The 24,219-nt window shown below is 36.3% G+C and overlaps 1 protein-coding gene across 1 annotated transcript in view; it reads left to right on the top strand.

Moving 5' to 3' along the window:
* The window catches only part of ZSWIM6 (zinc finger SWIM-type containing 6), a 102,645-nt gene that overhangs the window by 46,928 nt on the left and 31,498 nt on the right, over nucleotides 1-24,219 (top strand). Inside the window, exons 3-5 of the mRNA XM_070935867.1 lie at nucleotides 3,186-3,334; nucleotides 8,175-8,325; nucleotides 22,951-23,130. Of these exons, the coding sequence (XP_070791968.1) occupies nucleotides 3,186-3,334; nucleotides 8,175-8,325; nucleotides 22,951-23,130 (480 nt within the window). The remainder of the gene's footprint in view (nucleotides 1-3,185; nucleotides 3,335-8,174; nucleotides 8,326-22,950; nucleotides 23,131-24,219) is intronic.

The following is a 24,219-nucleotide window of genomic DNA, read 5'->3' as shown; positions in this document are numbered from 1 at the left end:
TTTTCTTAAAATCAAGAGTTCTGGCTTGATATGATAACATTCAATCAACTTTGAAGTCTGTCTCCTCCTCTACTATGACCTTGATGGGTAGATATAAGCAAATCTTGATGGAAAGAATCTCTTGACAAACTGTGACAGTATAGCATCTCAGAACTGGAAAGCTAGCTAGTAAGCATTGAGGGATAACTAATGTTTTCCATTATATATCAAGTATTATTAGTTGTCTTAAGTTGGAGGTTAAGAGTATGTGCTCACTGTTTAAGCTTTTAGGAAACATTTGTTCCTTGTGGTTAAGATGGATAACTTGGAGAAACGGAGCAAGTCAGGGAAGTATGAAGATGACTTTTCAGTATTATTATCAACCCTTCAGCTATTTTAAGATTTTTTAAATGTTTGATGTCATATAGCAAAAGTGTTCTGTCACAGCCTCTTGGCTTTAATTATTCCATTTTCAAAATATATGTTATAATTCAAATCATTTGAAATTATTGTTTAAAATAACAGAAAACTCATTCTTTACTTAGAAGAAAATTTATGAAAGGTTCACCAGTTTGATATTTCCTGTAATAAAAGTATGCTTAATACCATTTATTTTTTCTGGAATTTTCTATATTGAGCCAGCAACTCTTTTTCATCAGAAGTTGTTATTGAGGGAAAAATAGGAGGAAAAAGGAGTTTTATGTATGTTTGCCACTTTGAGTTAACATATTTATAAAAATAATTAGATAATTTTCCTACATTTCCTATATTTTAATACTTCCCAACATTTTAGATATAATGAAATATTTATAGGTACTAAAATAGAGCAAACTATTTTCTAGAACATTACAATCCCAGTTTAAGCATGAAAAACAAATAGAATACTTTTTAGGAAGTATTGCTTCCTAAAAAGAGTAATACCCTTTTTAGGAAGGCATTCACACCACAGGCAAAATCAATGGCAGAAAGTGTTGTGTCCTATATTTGCCTACTTTAATTTTTACTAGATTTTAAAAAATATTTTAGCCTGCTTATTTAGCATTTTAATTTTTCCATTGATTTTAAATGGTGCAAACCATCTTGAATGGTATGCATTATTTATTTATGCTGTAATCCTGAAGGATTTCCAATAGTTAACACCCAAACTAAAACACCCCTGATTAAAAACAAATATAAAAACAGCAAAACAAAGCACCTGTGGTAAATAATAACAGTAAAGTGCCTGGAATAATAGTCACAGACACAGCCACTTTGTTATTCTCTAATACTGGTGAACCACAAGTAGTTTTTCTTGAGAGATATGTAATTGATGACTCAATTCTGGTTAGCAAAAGTAGCTAGAAAAGGAAACTACATGGGAACCCTTCACATATGCAGTACTGTAAAGTGCATTTGAAACATTGGAAACCTGTGCATTTTATTAGATGACTATTGACAAAAAATATCCTGCTGCATTGTATTATCAGATGCAGTTTCTCAGTGGTCTTCAAAGGTATGAATACAATATGTATATTTAATATATTGCAAGAATCTTGAAAGTGATAAGGGTGTGAGTTACTCTTGTGACTAGACATACCCAGTTCCTGCAACTGTTTATCATGTTTTAGCTCCATCCCGCTAATCAATTTTGTTGCTCTTCTCTGCACTTTTTCTAGAGTCTCAACATCTTTTTTGTATCAAGCTGACCAAATTGGCGCAGTTTTCCAAGTACGATCTTACCAAAGCAGTGTTCAGTTTTAGCCTGTTTTGTCCCATTAGTGTTCAGATATTTGAGTCAAGATTTCCAGTTGTCTCCAACTTAACCAGTTAAATATCACCTTACTCCAAACTACAAGGTGACCTCTTCCAACAGTTCCATGTTCAAGAGAAAGATGAAAAAGACCAAGCTTTATTAAGCCAACCTCCCCTCATCCCCTGTATCCCCTGACTGGAATTGCCTGGTAATGAAGGACCAGTGCCAATATAAAACAGTGCCTGCAGCCCTCATAATATCTCCAGAAGGAATGCTTGCTGTTGAGCAGTCTTGTAGGACAGGAAGGATATATTACCTCCTCCCTATCCTGACATAGCTCACTGACCTGAGTAACCAGTACTATTTTGGTTCCATGTCTGGACCTGATCCCAGGCTGAAAAGGCTCCCAAAAAAAAATCTGCTTTCTTGATGGTGCCGCAATTGACCCTCACCATCTTTTCAACAGCCTTCTCCAAAAATAGAACTTGAAGACTACATGATATTTATTCAGTATAGCTGGATCCAGAAAACGCCTCTTGAAGAGAAGACATATTACAGTCTCTTTCAAATTGGGGAGATTTGTGTGGCAACATGTAGGCAGCTCACAGCAATAATAAAACTGCAAACTATAAAACCATCAAACTAAAACAATAAATTAAACCCTTCCCTCCAAATCCTGGTGCCCCAATTATCTCCTAGGATGCTTCAACAACTATCCATAAGCTCCCACGACACTATTGCAGTGCTGGGTAAACACCAGGTCCCGATGGCCTTCCAGAAAGGGACTGCCAGATCACTGGGGCCAGGATGTTCCACAGAATAGGGGCAGACTTGGGAGTCTTTTAATTTCAGAAGCTGAAGACTGAGCATGGAATTTGTGTGCAAAGCACACATTTTGTTAGTGAGTAACGATACCTCTATGTCATGGAGAGCTATTGCTTAAGTTTTCTCTTAGCCACTGACATAATAATCTAAAGCTGTGCACACCTAGGTTTCTTTAGAGTGCTAAACATGCACAGAATTCTACCATATAAGTGCTTAATGTCAGTGCATACATAATAGGTGCAATCAATCATCAGTAACTGTTATTTTAGATGGGAACAACTGAATCCTCATGTATTGGTAAAAAGATTTAAGTCATCATATAGCCTTTGTTTCAGTGGTGAAATCCAATTTTTTTTACTACCGGTTCTGTGGGCGTTGCTTGGTGGGTGTTGCTTGGTGGGTGTGGCAGGGGAATGATATTGCAAAATTTCCACTCCTGCTCCACTCCAGGGGAAGGATACTGCAAAATCCCCATTCCCACCCCACTTCTGGGGGAAGGAAATTGCAAAATCTCCATTACCACCCCACTCTGGAGCCAACCAGAGGTGGTATTTGCTGGTTCTCTGAGCTACTCAAAATTTCCGCTTCCGGTTCTCCAGAACCTTCAGAACCTGCTGGATTTCACCCCTGCTTTGTTTCTACTGTGTAGGTGCCCCTGATCCTACAGCAGGAGCGAGTATAGATGATGAAAACTGCTGGCATTTGGATGAAGAGCAAGTTCAGGAACAAGTTAAACTCTTTCTTTCCCAGGGTGGATACCATGGATCAGGGAAACAGCTCAATTTGCTTTTTGCAAAGGTATGTAAGAAGGGATGTTTTTTTCCCCATTTTGACAGAATGCTTTTTTATCTTTCGTTCTTATGGTGACTTCACAATGTTTAGCCTCTTAGTAATGTTCCCACTCCATTTCTTGGGCTGATACATCTGGATTTCTTGGGCTACATTTTTCAGAATCCTTGGCAGTTTGGAAGATTTTAAGGTACAGAAGGACTACTCGATGTCAGTAGTAAACAGTTTCTTTGGGAAAAATACAAATCAACATGGCCAAAACCCAATGAAACAAATCTCTTGAATTTTTAAATGTCATTGCTTTGGTATTGATAATAGTATCTCCCCCCCCCCAGTATAAAAGGAGTATCAAAATACAACGAAAAGTGACTAGTATTTTTTATAATTTAATGTCATGTGATAAATCTTACAATTGTTTTTAAAAAATTGGGAAAACTGTACTGCCATGGGAAGATGGTTACTTAATGTAAGGAATGATAGAGCATGAAGTAAGGAGCTTTGCAAACACTTCTGTTGTTTCTTGGGCAATGGGATGGAATCTGTAGTAAATTGACACCATTTGATTGATCTGCTTTGCATGATTTATTATCAGAATAATACACTGCATAGGGAGTTAGAAGCATAGAACAAACTGAAACTTGTAGCAGAACATTAGAATGTTTGTATTCAAGGGTAGTACTGGTATGATTGGTATGGTTCAAAGTGAAATGTTGAAATGTATGAATTTAAAGCTAAAGCCAGTTCAATGCAAAGTTGGAAAATAGCAATAGCACTTAGACTTATATACCGCTTCATAGTGCTTTACAGCCCTCTCTAAGAGGTTTACAGAGTCAGCATATTGCCCCCAACAATCTGGGTCCTCATTTTACCCACCTCGGAAGGATGGAAGGCTGAATCAACCTTGAGCCAGTCAGGATCGAACCCCTGGCTGTGGGCAGAGTTAGCCTGCAATTCTGCATTCTAAACCACTGCACCACCATGGCTCTTAAATATCAGAATAACAACTTATTCTGAGTTTGGTGTTTCCAAATCAGTGTGTGCCTTGGAAGTAAAATAGGGCACCTTTAGCATCAGACAAACATGAAACAATTAACCTGCTAAGATTTCTAATAATTGTATTGCATTGATAAGATAATAACTGTGCTTTATAATTGAAGTACAATAGCCAGTCAATGAAACAATTATAGGTTTGTAACTGTTTTACTTTTTACAATGCTGGTGGTTCTTCTACCTTGCATTTCTCCTTAAATTTGTTCTTTGAATGATCAATAAAATCTTTGCTGTCTATAGCAATTTGGGTGGGGAAAAAAATAAATATTTTAAGCATTTTTATTAAGAGCACATGTGAATTTTATTTCCAAAGTGTTCATAAGAACCTTGGATTATAGAATAGGCTCCCTTGATGCTGAAGAAGTGCAAAGTGTATCACTGTGTTCTGTAAAAAATGATTTTTGCCATATGGTACATTTGAGCTACCATGAAAAACTTTACTTTTGTCCAAAATTGTGGGATTTTCAAGTTAGTTTATTACTCTTTTGTATTTATACTGAAACACGTAGGAATTTGCTAATATATCCATGCTTCCTAATTGACAAGAGAAAAAATTGGCATGCTAGAGCTATGTCTTCTTTGTTCCCTTTATTATAGATGTTTACAACTGTTGCTTCTTTTTAGAATTAAATACTTATCAACTCCTCCTGTCCAGTGAATTAACTTTGTATTTGGTGATGTGGCACACAAAGTGTAGATCAATTATCCCACTCCTGTTTTTGTCTATCATCATGTTAATATTTACTTCTCCTTCTCCTCCTTCTCCTTAAATGCCAAGAACAACAGCTCTAAGCTAGAGGAACATCGTTTGAAAGCATTTATTATTTTCTTTTTAATGTTTTTATTAAAGTTTTTAATATTTTTAAATGTAAATTAATAATTTCCCCCTTTCTAGTTCCTACATTTCTGGTATCAGATGAGACAAGATGAGATGAGATCATTTTCTCAATATTGGGCTACTTCATAATAAAAAAAAATGTCTCTTCATTGTATAAATACTTTTTAAATCACATACTTTCAGCATGTCAATTGTCCCACTAGAGGCAAGATACTTTAAACCATTGCTACACAACACTAAAAGATGCTTATCGGTCTTACCACGAGCAGCTGTGGGACACTATGATCATTGCATGATTCACCTTGTACCTGCTTACAGGCAAAGACTTAAAACCACAAAACCAACAATTAAATCAGTGGGGACCTGGACTGAGGAGGCAAAGTTAAAGCTACAGGCCTGCCTTGACTGCACTGATTGGAATGTTTTTGAAAGTACCTTTGCAGACTTAGATGAACTCACAGATACTGTAACATCATATGTCAGCTTCTGTGAAGACCTATGTGTACCCACCAGGAACTTGCAAATATACAGTAACAACAAACCTTGGTTCCAGCTAAACTTAAGCAGCTACGTCGTTCGAAAGAGGAAGCCTACAGAAAAGGTGATAAAATGCTGTACAATCAGGCCAGAAATATATTAACAAGGGAGATCAGAGCAGCAAAAAGAAGCTACTCTGAAAAGCTAAAGAATCAGTTCTCAACAAATGAACCAGCAAACATGTGGAAAACTCTTAAAAATATCACCAGTTATGGCAAACCTCCTTCCCAGGCTGAAGGAAATCAACAACTGGCAGATGACCTGAATGTGTTTTACTGCAGGTTTCAAAGGAAACTACAGCCACCTATCTCCACAACCCCCATCTCAGACACACCAACAACAGCCAAGCCTCCTACAACTGACCCCATCTCAGACACACCAACAACAGCCAAAACTCCTACAACTGACCCCATCCCATTGGGTTCCCAACCCCTAGTGATCACAGAAAAGGAAGTGCAAGACCTATTTCAGAGACAAAAGCCAGGAAAAGCTCCAGGCCCAGACAAGATAACTCCTTCTCACTTAAAAGTCTGTGCTGACCAATTGGCCTCCATCTTCACCAGTATCTTCAATAAATTGCTAGAGATGTGCTATGCTCCTTCTTGTTTCAAATGCTCTACTATCATCCCAGTGCCAAAGGAACTGAATGACTACAGACCAGTTGCTCTAACATCTGTAGTTATGAAAACCTTTGAAAGGCTAGTGCTGTCCCACTTTAAAACCATCACGAATCCGCTGTTAGACCCCCTGCAATTTGCACACCGAGCAAACAGATCAAGAGATGATGCTGTTAATATGGCTCTGCAGTACATCCTACAACATCTTGAATCTCCAAAGACCTATGCAAGGGTTCTCTTTGTAGACTTTAGTTCAGCATCCAACACCATCATTCCAGACATTCTTCTAATTAAGCTAAACCAGCTAGTGGTATCTGAACACACTTGTAAGTGGATCATAGCTTCCTAACAGACAGGAAGCAGCAGATGAAGCTAGGCAAAATCACATCAGATACCTGTACAATTAGCACAGGGCTCCCCCAAGGATGCGTGCTCTCTCCACTTCTCTCTATTCACCAATGACTGCATCTCAAATGATCCATCTGTTAAACTACTGAAGTTCGCAGATGACACAACAGTGATCGGTCTCATTCGAGACAATGATGAATCTACGTACAGACGGGAGGTTGAACAACTAGCCTTGTGGTGCGACCAGAACAATCTGGAACTGAACACACTCAAAACTGTAGAAATGGTGGTGGACTTTAGGAGAAACACTCCCATACTACCACCTCTTACAATACTAGACAACACAGTATCAACTATAGAGACCTTCAAATTTCTAGGTTCTACAATATCTCAAGACCTAAAATGGACACCTAACATCAAAAACGTCATCAAAAAAGCACAACAAAGAATATTCTTTCTGCACCAACTCAGAAAGCTCAAACTGCCCAAGGAACTGCTGATACAGTTCTACAGAGGAATTATTGAGTCTGTCATCTGCACCTCTATAACTGTCTGGTTGGTTCTGCAACCCAACAAGACAGACACAGACTTCAGAGGATAATTAGAACTGCAGAAAAACCAATTACTACCAACTTGCCTTTCATTGAGAACCTGAATACTGCACGAGTCAAAAAAAGGGCTGTGAAAATATTTACAGACCCATCACATCCTGGACATAAACTGTTTCAACTCCTACCCTCAAAACAACGCTATAGAGCACTGCGCACCAGAACAACTAGACACAAGAACAGTTTTTCCCCGAACGCCATCACTCTGCTAAACAAATAATTCCCTCAACACTGCCAAATTAGTTATTAAGTCTGCATTACTATTAATCTTCTCATCGTTCCTATCACCCATCTCCCACTTTTGACTGTATGACTGTAACCTTGTTGCTGGTATCCTTATGATTTATATTGACTGTTTCCTAATATGATTTGATTGCTTATTTGTTTCCTATGATTATCATTAAGTGTTGTACCTTATGATTCTTGACGAATGTATCTTTTCTTTTTATGTACACTGAAAGTGTATGCAACAAGACAAATTCCTTTTGTGTCCAATCACACTTGGTCAATAAAGAATTCTATTCTATTCTAAAACATTGTGTACTTGCAATACTTACTGTTGGTATGAATTGGCAATATTGATTGTTCAGATGTAATCCTGTGTTTCCACTGACCTCCCTTGCTTCTGGCAATTCTTCATTTGCCTCCAGGAGTTGTGAATGCTGCAACACTGAAAGTTTTTAAGAAGAGATTGGATAACCGTTTGTCTGAAGTGGTGTAGGTTTTCCTGCCTAAGCAGGGGGTTGGACTAAAAGACCTCCAAGGTCCCTTCCAACTCTGTTATTCTGTTTTTTTCATATATTATTTCATTTTTTTTTTAAATGTACTAAACTACATGTTTAATATTGTAGGTGCGAGAGATGTTAAAGATGAGGGACTCAAACGGTGCTCGTATGCTGACGTTGATAACAGAACAGTTCATGGCTGACCCACGGCTGTCACTTTGGAGGCAACAAGGAACTGCAATGACAGACAAATACAGGCAGCTGTGGGATGAACTAGGTAAATCCAAATAATTTTGCAGCCGCTTTTAACAGATCCGATGTGAAGGAAATGTTAAGTGTTTTGAGTATCCCTGGTTCTTGTCAATAGAATTTGTATTTGTTGCCAGATTTTGGAAGTATGGCAACCTGGGAACTTGTTTTCCTAGGCAAAATTAGAGCATTTTTGCTAAAGCCAAGGATGTACAGCCAAAAATAACTGCTCCGTGAAATGTTTAATAGTAGAAGCTGGAATATAAACATTTCCTATGTAATAAGTAACCCATTGTATTAACAAGGGCTAGATCTGCAGTTATTAATAGTAAATGTTTACCTTCATAATTATGCACCTCTTTGATTCCAAAATGTCTTTGAAAGGGCATACTCCTTCACTAATCAGTTTTTAGTCAGCATGGAAAACTGTATAATGTTAGTTCAAGACCTTTCATTCATATTTTTTAATCAAGTGGGTGGTCTGGGTATATACCTCAGTGTAACACATGTCTTTTTTGTGCTATACTTGGATTTCTGCTCTTAAAGATTGGGGGTGGGGGAAACCCTGATAATTGGCCAAACTAGGCTCATTTATCAAATTCATTGCAAGCTCGCTATCCTAACCAAATACTTTATAGCCCTATTAATATGAGTGGCTGAATGTGAATTTAGATTTTTTTCTTTGAAGAATGAGGTGTGTACTTGTTGATTTGAGCTGGTAGTAGGTGATTTGTTCTGGGTCAGATATGGTATTCTGTTTGAAAATTAGGAGAACACAAACTGAGAACAAACTGTGTTTCATGCCTTTTTTTTTTTTTTAATTTGATTTATACGCCGCCCTTCTCTGGAGACTCAGGGCAGCTTACAATGCGTTAAGCAATAGCCTTCATACTTTTGTATATTTATACAAAGTCAGCTTATTGCCCCCACAAACTGGATCCTCAATTTACCTACCTTAGAAAGGATGGAAGGCTGAGTCAACCTTGAGCCTGGTGAGATTCGAACTTACAGTAATTGCAGACAGCTGGTGTTAATCACAATGCTATCAGTCTGCTGAGCCACCAGGCCTTTAAGTAAGTCTTATGAGAATCTTAATCAACTTTTACTTGAAACTGAAATAAATGCCATAGTTGTAATTCATACTTAGTGTTATTTTGGTGCGTTGTGTATTTTGGAATAGGAGTACTGTATTTCTATATGGCTCCAAATGAAATGAATGTAACACTGAAAGTTCCAGAGGAGCAAATTACAAGCTGCAGCTATTTCAGTTTATCTTTCTTACAGACAAGCAGTCAGTAAGGGAATCCTTGCAACAAATTCCATCAGCATTTCCCTGGATGTACTATATTTAATAATGACCTTGTGTGTACAGTATTACTAAGATCTATTTCCTGGGGCTGAGGCACATTTCTGCTCTGTGTGTGTCAGTTTGACATTCTTAGAGGAATTGCTTAAGAGTGGCTAGTTCAGGAGAACAATTACTTCACAACATATAAGTTCCATGTCCTTCAAAGATTCCTAATAATCCATGCTGAGTAAGTAAACCTAAACATGGATTGTTGGATCAGAGAGAGACAAAACAAGTGTCTTTTTGACTGAATTTAACAATAATCTGGTTATCATTGAGAACTTCTAAGTTAATGCTTTCAATGTTAAATACTGCTAATTTCACAGCAGCCTCAACTCCCTGTTTTAAACAAACACTATATAATACTAGTATTATCTCTTCGGTGTTAGTAACTAATTTTCAGGTGTTGACATCTGAGCAAATAGAGCTGCTTGGTGCTGTTAATCCTTCTCTTTGCCCACTTACCCATATTCAGCTTCCAATGTGTAACCGGGCAGAAGAGGCCATTAGATTTTGTGTTGGTTAATATAAGCAAGTGGCTATTTCTCTGTGGTAGATTTTTTTCCCTCAACTCCTCTATTCTGGGAAGTTACAAATAAAGCCAGATAAATTACAGATCTTCCACTTCTGATGTTAAAACTGAACAGGTGATGATGATACATTGTTTCCAGGAATTTCTATACAAAGCTGATTTTTCTGGTCAGCTTTTCACCTGATTTCAGGCCAGGGCTAAGAATGAAAATACTGATATTGGGAGAAAAATAGAATGTGTATCTCTATTGGCTTCTCCAGGCTCATTGCTGTACCATTAGACTGTGCTTGAGCATCCATTTCCAGTGTTGCTTCTCTACCCTTGCCAGCAAGGTAGTTTCAGGTTGTGTTGAAAAATCTACTTTGCTCCAGGAGGAATGCCAATAGCTTTGATTTATTCTCCAATATGATTCTTATTTGCATGAAGCCTCAGATCAAACTTATAAGGTTTCTCTATGAGTGCGTCTCTGAAACTGGAAAAAAAAATGATTAAGAATAAGTAACTCAAAACTCAGTCCACACGATTAATACAATATGGAAGTTAAATTATGCCCCAATCTTCTATTCAATTCAGGACTAAAATCCTCGAAATAATTGTTTTCTCGTTGCTTTGTTTCTCTTTTCCTGTTTACAAATAATTGCTTGTGTCAGATTCCATTCAAACACCTGAAAGAGAGGAGAGTGCCAAATAAAGTGACCAACATAGATTTGTTAATTCTGTATTGGCCTGGTTTGGAAATAAGTCAAGTTAGATTTTCTTCCCTTGAGAAGCTATTACAACATTCCTTAATCTTTGGAAGTATCAGTATAGATATTCTGCTCATGGTTATTCAGTGTGATTGTGATGTATGTTTTATGTCCCTGTTACACTTTAGTTGTCTAATGGTAAGCAATGGAACTACTCGTTGTGAGATTTTGACTTTAGTTACTCCTTTTTGACAGGGAAGGTCATGAGGCTTGCATTAAAAGTTAATTCTCCAGTCTCCCCATTAGTTCTTTTAGCTGTCACCAGTTCTTTGAACCTACCCATTTAAGAGTATCCCTAAGGAATATTTGACATAACACCCTTTAGATGCCAGAATCTTTTCAATTTTCTTTTATAATCTTACTCATCCAAAATAAAAAAAAAATATTTGAACTTTGATGTTTGAATTTTGATGTTTGAGTTTGGGAATGACTTTCAACCTGAAAAAGAAAAAGGAAAACCTATTATTTTAAAATCATAAAAACATCATAAAAAGTTTTTTCCCCCTCTTGCAAATGCAGAATGAAAGTCATTGGGCAATTTGAGCACGTATAAAAATGAAATAAAGCTCACTTTCATTTGCAGGTTTACACCTGTTTATAGGTTAGCCCTAAAGTCAACTAGCTACTAAGTTTTCTTAAGCATGTTCTCAGGTGGTAGAAATTTCCCAAGATCAGACAGGTTTCACTGCCTTTCTTCCCTTGGGAAGAAGCCACCTTTTATAAAAGGATGTTAAAGAAGAAGTGTTCTGCTTCTAGGAACAATATGTTTGCAGAAAGGCTAAAGTAACAAGATGTTAATTGAAGTTCAGCCAATGTTTGCAAGATTCCCACAGTCATGAGGAGTATGAGAATACTTCTTTTGAAGGTAACATTCACTTAATATGTTAATAATGAGTAAAAGGAATTTCCAACTTAGATTCCTTTGTAAGACTAAAGAGGTTAGCTGACAGGGTGGCCCTGTAAAGATCAAGGAAGAGTTGCTATTTTGACAGGAGACATACATTTACATTTGAATCGCCAAACAAGCCAGGGAGGGGGTATTAATTATTTCCAGAATCGGCAGGGCATGTTTATATAGCAAACATGTGACTTGATCAGCTAGCCCTTATTCATAATCAATTTAGTTTGTAGATGACTTTGGGTCATGGAAATGCTTTTCTGTCAAAACTCCAGACACAGCGTCTCAGTTTTTTGAATATTCTGTCAAAAGACATATGCATTGGTCCAGAATTTGCTTTCATTTTTGGAGCAAGTAAACATTAAAGCTAACATTTAAGGTGAATCTAAACTGAATTTAGATTCTAAATTCTTAAAGAATTGGATTATTTTTGCTGTTATGTTATATTTGCTCTATGTACAGTACGCATACACGTTGTGGGAACTTTTGCAGAAGATGGTTCAATTTAGATTAAAAAATAAAATAAAATATATTCCACTTTAAAGTTGTGAAGAATTTACTAGTTATCTGGAAGATAAAGTTATTAAGATCTACCTGGAATTGGAGGCCGGATAAGCATGTCCTATACATGAGACCAAGGTTATGATTTACAAGGTAGTCTGGAATCAGTTTGAATAAGTTAGTTCTGAGGAAGTGGGAAGAGTTTTTATGGTATTTTATTTACCATTGGATCTCTGCCCCAGAAAAAAGTGTTAAAAATAGAAAACAAAGAAAAAAGCAAAACAAAATAAAAACAGAAACTCTTAAAGAATTAAGTTTCAATCGTCTTTTACCACAATTATAAACATACTTGGATCTGTTTCTCCTCCTTCTAAATCAGGACAGTCAAACTCTTGGCCTTTAGGCCGGGTGCGTCACTTCACTGGCCATGCCCATGCCCTGTTTAATGAAGGGGAAAAAAGTCACGATATGTCACATGACACCATTGTGACGAAGCGAGTCTGACACCCCTGTTCTAAATTATACAGCATAGTTCCCTTTTCTTGTTATCAACCTTTATTAAATCCCATTGGTTTAAGACTACTGGTAAATCCCCAAATCACAATTTTTATCTATTTTTAGCAAAAAGTCCATAAAGAGTTTTCAGTCTTTTATAAAAGTACTTGCTGTTTCTTTCTTGGACTTTATAGGCTTATCTTAATAGTCAATTAGTTGTGGATACAGAGAGCTATTTGGTGAGTTTGCTGTATGTCACTTAGATTCACCAAATCAGTGTTATATATTTCAGTCACCTGATCCAAAAGTACTTCATAACTTGGGCATTTCTGGCCCTCTGTAAGTACCATATTGTTTCAAGGCTCACTTCAGAATTAAATTCTGAGAGCTACTAGTTATAGAGAAAAGTTTCATCAGCATATTGGATCTACAAGTTAATTGGTCTTTTCTGCTGATTCCTGGCTGTGATATGGAATTGGAAGCCCTTTGGCACCTTGAAAGATACAAGCCCTGAGTACAATTGTCACGTGTCACTATCAGGACCGACACAAATAGTGTTCTCTGTTCAGAAGCTTAATTACTGACTGTTTTAAATATGAGCATCACAGTTTTAAACTAAGCCCCGTTTGCCCTTGAATATAATTTAGATGTCCCCTTAGCAAAAGCTAAGTGCCAAATTAATGGGGGGAAAAGTCTACATGAAAAAAAAGAACTAAAAATGCAAAACAGCCTTTTATTGCCTTTCACGTGCCACAACTAAATATGTCAACCTAAACCAAACTGTAATTGGCACAGTTACTGTTATCGAAGTAGGGTTGCTCTTGTGACAGCTTAATAAAGCTGAAACTATTAAATTAAATTTCTGAGGCTTTATCTGATAAGCGCAGTGAAGCAGAAGAATCTGTGAGACAAGTATCTATGCCTGGTAGAGTGATGGAACCCAGCAACTTGTCAACATATAGATTACGGGTCCAGATGTATGTGTGGTTTCCCCACAGTTTCTGTTTTTCATTATCCCTTCCTATCTTCTCCCATCCTACAATGTCTCCTATGCTAGCTGTTATCACATAGATCTTGCATTTCAAAACCCTTGTTTCAACTTCCTCAACATACATATAAGCAAGAGAGCTTTTTAAAATTAAAAATGTGTATCCAGCATCAGTCAACTCTCTTAAGAATGAGTTGAAGCCATTGACAACAAATGTCCTTGTGCATTTAAATCAGAAATGGATTGTTGACCATCTTATTTAAAATTCTTCAGCTTTGTTTCCCATTATTGACATGAGGTTTGTCCTTTTGTATTATAGAATTACTCCAGTTTTCCCAAGTTTCCCAAGGAACTTTTCCCCCTCTCCTGGACAGAGAAAAAAGAGCTAATTAGATTGGCATGGTTTTTGCAATGATTGTTCATTGATTTCCCATTACAGAAGATGGTAGACGCTGTTAATGATATATAGTAGTTAGTGCTTTAGTTTTTCAGTCAATGTGGAGTTGCTGCAGAATGGGATCATGTTTAAAGATGTAACTTGGCAACAGTTTATACAATAGCCCATTCAGGCTCACTGGGAAATCATGCCAGAACAAAGCCAAACCAAAGCAAAACTTTATACTGAACCAAATAGCATAAACTAAAACAATAAATTAAAAATATAGATTTATAACAAAAATCACAAAAGTTACTGCACATTGAAGGGTCAAGCAATTATAGCGGTTGAACACAGTTTAACAATTTAGCTGTTCTTAGTTAAGTTCTTAGTTAAGAGAAGTCCATTCTCTTCTGAGCTATCACAACTATGAGTTAGTATAGGTCTTTTAGTGCACGGCATATAAAAACAGCAGTGCAAAGCTCATGTGAAACTGATTGTACAACAGACAGGAAGGAATTTACTCTTGCACAAGTCTGTTGCTGGAGCTTCCTTCCACCATGAGGAGAGCAAATCATTAAATTGAGCAAAGTTAAGGACTTTCTTGGGAGTTAGTAAAAGAATATTAACTAGAAATTGGCATGGGACAAATGTATCCTTAAAACGCATGAATTGCTATTGGGTATGTCCTTATAATTCCTAAGGCAGCCCCACTTCACCTATAATGCTAAATAGTATGTTAATGTTATATACTAAAACATGAGTTTATGTAATCTCCCTTATGATCTCATTCTTGGGACCTGGCTATTTACGAGACCGCCTTCTGCCACCGATAGCCTCCCATCGACCGGTACGCTCCCACAGAGAGGGGCTCCTCCGGGTGCCGTCGGCTAGGCAATGTCGGCTGACGACCCCCAGGGGGAGAGCATTCTCTGTGGGGGCCCCTACCCTCTGGAATGAGCTCCCCAGGAGATTCGTAGGATTCACGACCTTCGTACCTTTCGTCGCGACCTAAAAACATTATTATTCCAACAAGCAGGGCTGGCCTAAATAATAATAATATTTTACTATTTTAATGGGTTGTTTTACTAGAGTTTTTTGGCCAATTTATTTAATTGTTTTAAATTGTTTTTAATTTTTATATTGTCATGGTTTTATTTTTGGCTGTACACCGCCTTGAGTCCTTCAGAAGAAGGGCGGTATAGAAATTCAATAAAATAAATAAATAAATTCTCCAATATAATAATTAAAAAATGCTTTTTATTTCACTTTCAGTTAAACCACAAATATTTATGTTAAGACTAGATAAACTGTGGTTACATATTGTTTAAGGCAACCTGACCCACCCCAATATCTGTGAGCTTCATTCAGTAGGATCAGTGGTTGTGGAATGATAGCAGTTATCTTCCCCAAGACCGAAAACACCTGTTTTAAATGCTGAATTTTATAAATTTAATTGTTGCTTCTGTAAATACATTTAAGATATATATATACACAAACAGTGTATATCTGTGTATATACATATACACAGTTGCTAGTCTGGAACCCTTATTTTAAAAACAATATAAAAACTTAACAGTGGCTTCTGTTTTGAGGTGTGAATAATTATCTTTTGTATCTACTGAACATATTTGAGTGAAATTTGCTAGTTATCAGTGATTTCTTGCCATTAAAAACAATCTTAAGATATTCCCCTCTTAAGATTGTGTGTGTGTGTGTGTGTGTGTGTATGTGCTGACCTTTTCTGAAAGATCTGGGCTTCTAGCAGCCTGGGCTATTATATAGATTTGTTATTCTGAGCCACACACAAAAATAATTTCTAGAAATGTAGGGAAAGCTTGAAGCTACAGGGGCAGAGAGCTGCTGTTCATCAAAGAGTACATTTTTGCTGAGCTGTGTTTATAGTAGGAATCCATAGTCAGTTTTGATTCTTTGTTATAATCATATCAAGAAATATATGTTGTCAAAGGACAATGCCACACCGACTGCACACACTACTTCAAAATATATAAAAGTCTTAAAGATCTTAGCTAATTATAGAAGACAATGCCAGGGCAAGATTTGAAACTGCCACCTTGTACAATCCTGAGTCTAATTAATAACTAGTCTCCTTTCTACATTGCTTCGAGGTTCACAAAAGAAAAATAAAATGTAAGCTGAATCTCTAATGACAAGTGGACTGTTCAGATTGCATTTTGAATTAGTGAAAATTATTCCTCTGGGAATTAGCCCATAAACCCTTATCCAATATATCACAATTTCTTGAGCCATTACTGTTCCCTTTATTTTATTTTATTTATTTTTTTTGCCTTTTAATTATTTGCAGTTGATTATTTTTGGCTTGTCTCTCTAAGTATTTCCTATTGTTGTTTGATTGTTTACAAAGCTGAAGTAATCAACCAGTACACAAAACACTTCTCCCTGGTGTCTGGATTAAACTTCAAAGCCCCATTTCCTGTAATGGTATATCTACAATCATTAAAATGCTTTTAACTAAAGCAAAATCTGAGTATACGTGTTGCTTTTGACATTGTTGTTGAGTTTTACGGAATGGAGCAGCCATTCCTTCTACACTAAGCAAATGAACTAAAATACAGCATGATAAATAATCTGAGGACTTGCTTTCATTGTAGCCTTATTCTCTCCCACCCCCACCCCCAGTATTTTCCTGCAAATGTAGGATCAACCAATTATTGATCCATTGGTTGCAACAAAAATTGACCCACCAGCTTGTTGTCTGAGCCTGACATTGTGTGCAGAGAAAGAGTGAGTGGCCTAAAGTCACCAGCTGGCTTTCATGCCTAAAGCAGGACTACATCTCAATCTCCTGGTTTTTAGCCCATGTCTTTACCACTAGACCAAATTGGATATTATTGTAGCCTTATTGTACTGTGAATAATTTGATATGAGGCCAAATAAAATTGAAATGTCATTGTATTGGCCTGAATAATAAAAAACAAATGTCACTTGAGTCACCACACCATCCAATTTAGAACATTTCTGGCTCACAATTAGTACAAGAAAGATACCTCAAGCCTAGAAAATAAAATTTTTAATTCTTTATTTGCCTTCTTTGCATTTTATATACACATATATACCACCTGAGTATTAGTTTTCATGGCCTTATTAAACCTCTGGACATACAGGTCTAAGTTGAAATGGAATGTTTTCTCGTAAAATAAAAAAAAAATCTCAAGGAAATCTTTATGCTTGTGTTTCTTTGTTATATTTGTCTTCTTATCCCCTTACACAGAATGTAGCTTATGGACACTACATTGTTTTTCTTTGCCATAACTACTGCAAATAATCTATTACATTAATCAGCCTTCTAGTATGAAATGCACAGGGAGTGATTATACTATCATACACAGTGAAGCACTTGTCAAAATCAATATATCAAAGTTTGAAACACAGGATGAATTAGAACAAGATAAAACATTCAGTAGTCCAAGAACTTCAGCACCTTGAGTACTATGAGAAGTTGAGTACTATTTAAGTGATTTGGATTTTACTGAGGCTATGTTCATGAATAAAAGCTGGAACTCTCAAACTTGGTAGTATAGCCTCATATCCTAGAGAGAGTTCATGAATTAAACAGTACAAGAATACTTATATATTCTGTTCATGATGATACTGATCATTATCCATTGGGGCCTTGGATTTACTTTTAGCACTAATGAATCTCTAATAGGCTGAATTTGTTTTGGTAACAATTGGGAGTATTCATTTTTGAAGGAGGGAGGGATTTATTGAATAAGATCTAGGTTTTCCATTATAATAGGCAATATTTCCTTATTTTCTAAAATGTCATTTATATTTCACATCACCAAAAATACTTTTTTTTGGCACTTTCAAGACATTAATTCACAGTCTTTGGTTTCTAGTTTGGTGCCTTTAACCACTATACCAAATTGGCTGTCAGTATTACCATGCTGGTGTGTTAAAAGATCTAGACCGGTTTAAAACTTAGATGTGTCATCAGGTGTGTACATAAATAAATATTCATCATCTTGATATTTTTCTAGTATCTGCCTCTGTAGCAGGCTGTGGTAAAATAACATTTTGAAAAAAATCTGCCATAACAAAAGTTGTAGTTTGAATAAATTATGCAGCCTGAGTGCATTTTTGGACTAGTGAAAAAATATCTATGCTTTATAGAGAATTAAAAAATGGCTTAAACTTAATTTAGCATTTCATTATTAATATTTCCCCCATTAATATAGGATTTTAGGATGCATACTGACTGCATCATGCTCCATATTGCAGAATAATAATGTTCTACTACTACTTGAGCTTCTTTAAAACTAGTGGATTATATGGAGGTGAGCTTATGTTATGGAATATTTGTTCTTTTTTTGGATGATGTACTTGTTCTAGTTGCATTTCTTTTTTTAAAGAACTAGATTAGATTTACAATTTAGAGGCCACCTGACTACTAATAACAGCTTTCATTTAAAAAACTAGGAACAAGTATAACAAAAGAGACAACTCATGCGCAAGCCCAATAATAAACATGTAAACCATACCCTGATAGGGGCTCAACCAACACTCTGCTCCAAAGCTGGGAGAGCAGCAAATATTTAATAGCTTTCGGAACTTCATTGGACTGGGAGCTATTCAGATCTTTTGGGAGATATTATTCCAGAGGGCAGGCTTATTATTATAAGCTCTAACTCTCAGCAGTGTACAGCATAGCATAAACAGCATAAACACACACTAAATTAAAAATAGTAATAAAAAAATTCATTGGCACCTAACCTAAGTATCAAACAACCGGGAATAACTCACCCCCAAAAGCCTTATTTATTTATTTTTAATTTAAATTAGTTTAATTTGATTAATAATTAAAAAACTTCAAAACGAACTCTAGGGTGTACCTCTATAATAAACCATAAAAACACATTACAGAACAAAACAAGATGGGATTCAGTTGCTTTGTAAAAAAACAGGGAAAAAAGACATCCAGTGTGGAGGTCCATGTGTCTTAACCCAACCCCTTTAGAGAATAGCCAGGTGTTCATCCTTAAGGAATGCTAACAGAACGAGAGACTGATAGATTGATTGATTGATAGATTGACTGACTTTCTTTCTGGATTTATGTGGCCACTCTAGGAAGCTCAAAAAAAAATCCATAAAAATAAACAAAACTATCCTTACTCTGAGATGCAAGTCCAAGCAGCCTCCTAGCTCAATCTCAATCTCATAGCAATTTTGGGGGAAAGAGCCAGGTCTTCATGGCTCTTTAGAAGGCTAAAAAGATAAAGATCCCTCAGATCTCAGGTGAGAGGCACCAAGAAGCAGACATCTGAGATCCCATCATGTGGTAACATTTAAAGGGGGGGGGGGAACCTGGAATATATCACTGTATCTAACCTAATAGGATGTGCAGATACCCTCAGGGAGAGGTAGTTCCACAAACAGATATGGATTCAGGGGGATTTCATTCCTGAAAGTAGGTGCCTATGGAAAAGTTTTGAATTCAATGTACTGAATTTGTAAGGCTAACCAAATTAAGAAAGCAACCCTATTAAAAAATGTCATAATAGGTGCCAATCACCCTCCAAGGGAGTTTGTCATGGAGAAATGTTATGCTTCAGTTGTCCCTCCTGTCACCTAGCATATCCATCCGAAATGAGAATACAAGATGGACTAAACTCCATATGGAAGAAGGGATCCTGGGAGTATCTAGGAGCCAAACCCTGTAGCCAAATCTTTATTTCATTTATTTTTATTTAATTAATGCTATGTTTCATTTACTCTTTAATCTAAGTACATCTTCTTTTATTTTTTCCTCGATAACTCTATTGGTGATCTTTGGATGGGAGGAAGAGATGTAAATTAACTGAGATAATTCTTTTTTATTGCAAGCCAAGTATCCTAATGTGTGTCTATAGAGATTCCCAATCATCGAGGTCATGGTTGTCTCAAAGGGGCTTTTTCCAAAAGGCAAATGCACCTTCTTGGTTTTTTCTTTTTCCTTTGAAAGTATTTTGCTTCTCATCTAACAAGCTTCTTCAGTTCAGAACTGAAGAAACTTTTTGGGTGAAAAGCGAAACGTTTTCAGAGGAAAAAGCCAAGAAATTTCAGTTGCCTTTTGGAAAAAGCGTCTTTGGGATATCTTAATGTTTATAGGTAACAATTATTAATCATAATACAGGGACTGCATATATGCTTAATAGCTTATATTCATGGTGGAGAAATGTATGCATATTGTTAACAGCGCCTACTGCTAATATAACACAGGACTTTAATAATGCCACCATGTAGTTATTTGTTTAAGTAATAATATAAGAAGAAACTTCTATCTGATTACTGATTATATTCTGTTTGTCTGAAGGGGATAAAACATTAGGGTCCAATAGGTTTTGTAATATCTGTATTGAAACAAGAGGTTTGATGAAGAAAAGCCACCTCTAATTCAGAGCAAGATAATGATTGTGAAACTAGAATTGACAATACCTCACTAAGATGTGACAGTTTTAATAGTCTTTCTCTTGTGTGAAATTAATACCAAATTGCAGTTGCAGCATGATGAGTCTTCCAATTATCTTCAGGGAAATATGGAATTTGCATATTGATTTATGATATGTGTTTATCTTTGTGCCAGGAAAATCTCTTAGCAGGTTGAGTTGCAGTAATATTAAGAAAAAGTACTATACATACTGTATATATGTATATGCCTTATATAACCAAGCTTGGGTCTGGATTAATTTTCTGTGCTCTTGAATTGGTTTTACAGAGTTATATTAAAAATAAGGAGGAATTACCATTTGGCTTTATCACTGCATCCTTGTTTTTTAAAAATGCCAAAATGCACAGAAATTGAACAGCTATCGTTTATTGATGAAAAAATACATGGGCTGAATTTACCAGTTGCCCATCACCAAGAATGGGGGGAAAAAACCCTTTTCAACTGTCATAGACCAAACCATCTTGAAATTATGGACTGCAATATTTAATATAAAAACTGATCTGATTACACGATGAGTGTGGTCACATTGCATATTTGGGCAGGATTGTTTTGGTGTGGGGGGGTGAATGTGAGAGCTTTCTTTGTTTTAATTATATGGCTACTTTAGGTTTACACTCATTCATGGGTTTGTCAACTCAAAATGGCAAGAGAGGGCTCCAAAAGCCATATTTTAGAGCCACTTGTTGCCCACCACCATGGTGCCATGTTCATTCAAAATATTAAGGAAAAACTACGACTTCATGCAGTGCACAAAACCAGTCTGTCTTAGTGCAGATCTGTGAATGCATATTTCAGTAAATATGTTTCTCTCTCAACGGTGAAACAATAGCAGGCATTTTCTGTGTTAAACATCTACCAGCTTCTCTAGGAAGCAAATGCTGTACATTTTATACAATAAAGATAAAAAAGGAAGGCTAGTATGAGCTTTTGGCTTGATTCGTTTTGCTGCTACTAACAAAATAATACTTTCCAAATTGTTGAGAAATAACAAAATCATTTCAACTGCTTTTGAAGATTGGTATAGTGCATTTGGCATAGATTGTGGCTTAGTTGCAGATTCCCATTTGCATTCTTTACCAGTCATATTCAGTTGCATGTCTTTTCTGAAAGGCTGTCATTCATTTTTAACAGATTCTGAAGGTCTCTGTAATATATAAAACTCTTCCTTGATGAACAAATGAAGTGTTGCTAAATAGTACTTGTAGATGTCTTCACTGCGCTTGTCAAGAGTCTGCAACATAGCCGATTTTAAGGGCGATATCTTTATATTTAAAAATGTTCCAACAGTTCCTGATTTATTCATGTCTCGATTAGCATGCAGTGTCAGAGATAGAGGTCCTGGATTGGTTCAGACTTAAATGTCAGCAGAAAATTAGATCTGTAAATTTCAATGAAGGATTTCTCATACATAATTGCAGCAGTATTTATGAAGTATATTTCTGTCCTTGGTTAACAAAAGGCAAAAAATAATTGCAAAAAATCAGAAGTTGCTTATTCTCCCTTGTGTTATGCAGAGAAGTATAGAACATCTGCACACTAGATTTGAAAATAAAAATCAGTATAGAATTGATAGAAAATAAAGATCAATATAGAATAGTGAGAATCAAACATTTTCAGACATTTTAAACAAGCTGGGAGGGAGGAGCGGAGGGGATGTAAAATTTGAATTGTTGGCAGTTCACTTGCAATGATTTTAGGGGTGCTTTAGCTGGAAGATGTCTCACATGCAAATCCAGGTAGGGGGTTCCTTTGTGTGGCACATGCTTATAAAAAAAAATAAAAATGTATTTATTTATAAGAAATAAAAATAATAATCCATATTTAAAGAACATTGCATTGAGCATTCATTTCAAATTATCTATTTTTATTTATTTATTTTAGCATAGTCCACAAAGATCAAATTCATTGAATGTATATTGAAGATCACTTAATGCATGCTTTTATTGGTAAACAAACTATTGGATTTTTTTGCATATGTAGATCATCACCTTTGTTTACCTTTATATTTGTTTGCATAACAGATTTCTTTCAATGTGCTTATTTTCAAGTTGATTTCTTTTGATTAATTTGTTTGGTTTTTGTTGTATGCTGGCTTGAGTCACTTGTTTATATAATGGGGGAGGGATTATATAAATTAGATAAATAAGATAAAATTTCCTGCAAGCTCTCAAGGGTGCCTTTTGCATGGGCTGCTACAGAGCTTTGTTATTGCATCCATTTTAAAAACCTGTAGGTATAGTTCTTTTCATAACTTTCAAGGTATCTAGCCCAACTGGATATTGTCTGTCTCTCTGTAGGTGCTCTTTGGATGTGCATAGTATTAAATCCCCATTGCAAGGTGGAACAGAAGGCCAGTTGGCTGAAACAGCTTAAGAAATGGAACAGTGTTGATGTGTGTCCCTGGGAAGACGGGAACCATGGAAATGACCTGCCAAGTCTAACCAATGCTCTGCCTCAGGGTGCAAATGGAATACAAGGTAAACTTTGATTTGATTTAATTGAAGATGCTGTGCCTTTACCATTTTGTAAAAGCATAATATTAACAGCACCGACCCTCAACCAACCCATGCAACCCCCTCCACCAGCAGTTCACCTCCCAATGACACTGACCTGATGTAACCTCCCTATCACAAGACCCATCACAAGACACTCTGATGACTCACACTTGACCCTCACTTGACACACCCACACCTTGAAGCCCTTATAAACAGAAGAACACTGACATCCCCTAAACTCGGCTGAAGATGTTACCTAGCCTGCTAATGAAATGTTTGGAAACCAACCCACAAGCTTGGAGAACGAACCTTCACCTTCACAGCATAATAGTATCCTAATACTAGTGTTCTGGATTTTTCAAGCCTTTGGGAAAAAAAAAAGATTAACTAAAAGATGGTTTGTTTGTGAAGTCTACATGCTTTGCTGGCTATATGTATGTATAGTCACTGACAACACCTCAAGACATTTTCAGTAATGTGAGTCATGTTATTTTCTCTTGGTCATTTCAAGGACTGTATTTCAGCTAATAGAATGTTGGGTTGACATTTAGTTCTGAATTGCTTTTCATTGTGTAGATGTCCTTCCAATGTAAACACAATATGCTGCACTAAATGGGAACTGTGTGTATTTAAATTGTTGGGAAATGTTTCATGGAAATGTTTTAAATCGAACACTTCCTCCAAAATCAATATATAAAATACCAGTATTTTTATATCATGATGTATATGTTGGTGCCTTATAAAAACGGATGAAAGTAGTTAGTTTGAGGCTAATGCCTATATGTCATTTCCTTGTTCAAATGTTGTACTAAGCAGCCCTGTTTCTCAGCTTCTGCCAATACCTTAGTATTTGGGTTGAAGCATTCAGTCCATAATTACTTTAGTATATTTTTCTCAGATCACTCACACTATTTCATTTAATTTGCTAACCTTTCCTGCTATGTGACACCCCCAACAAAAATTACTTCAGGATGTCGACAGTACTGCTGCAGTTTCTAACAGATTAAAATTATAATTGCAGGGAGAGCATCTTCCAGCTACTTAAAACCACATTGCAAATTCCTGGTTGTG

This window comes from Pituophis catenifer, unplaced genomic scaffold (genome assembly GCF_029215685.1).
Source record: "Pituophis catenifer annectens isolate HBS135680 unplaced genomic scaffold, rPitCat1.0.hap2 SCAF_2, whole genome shotgun sequence".
Taxonomy (NCBI): Eukaryota; Metazoa; Chordata; class Lepidosauria; order Squamata; family Colubridae; genus Pituophis; species Pituophis catenifer.
This window is presented reverse-complemented; position numbering and strand designations above follow the sequence as displayed.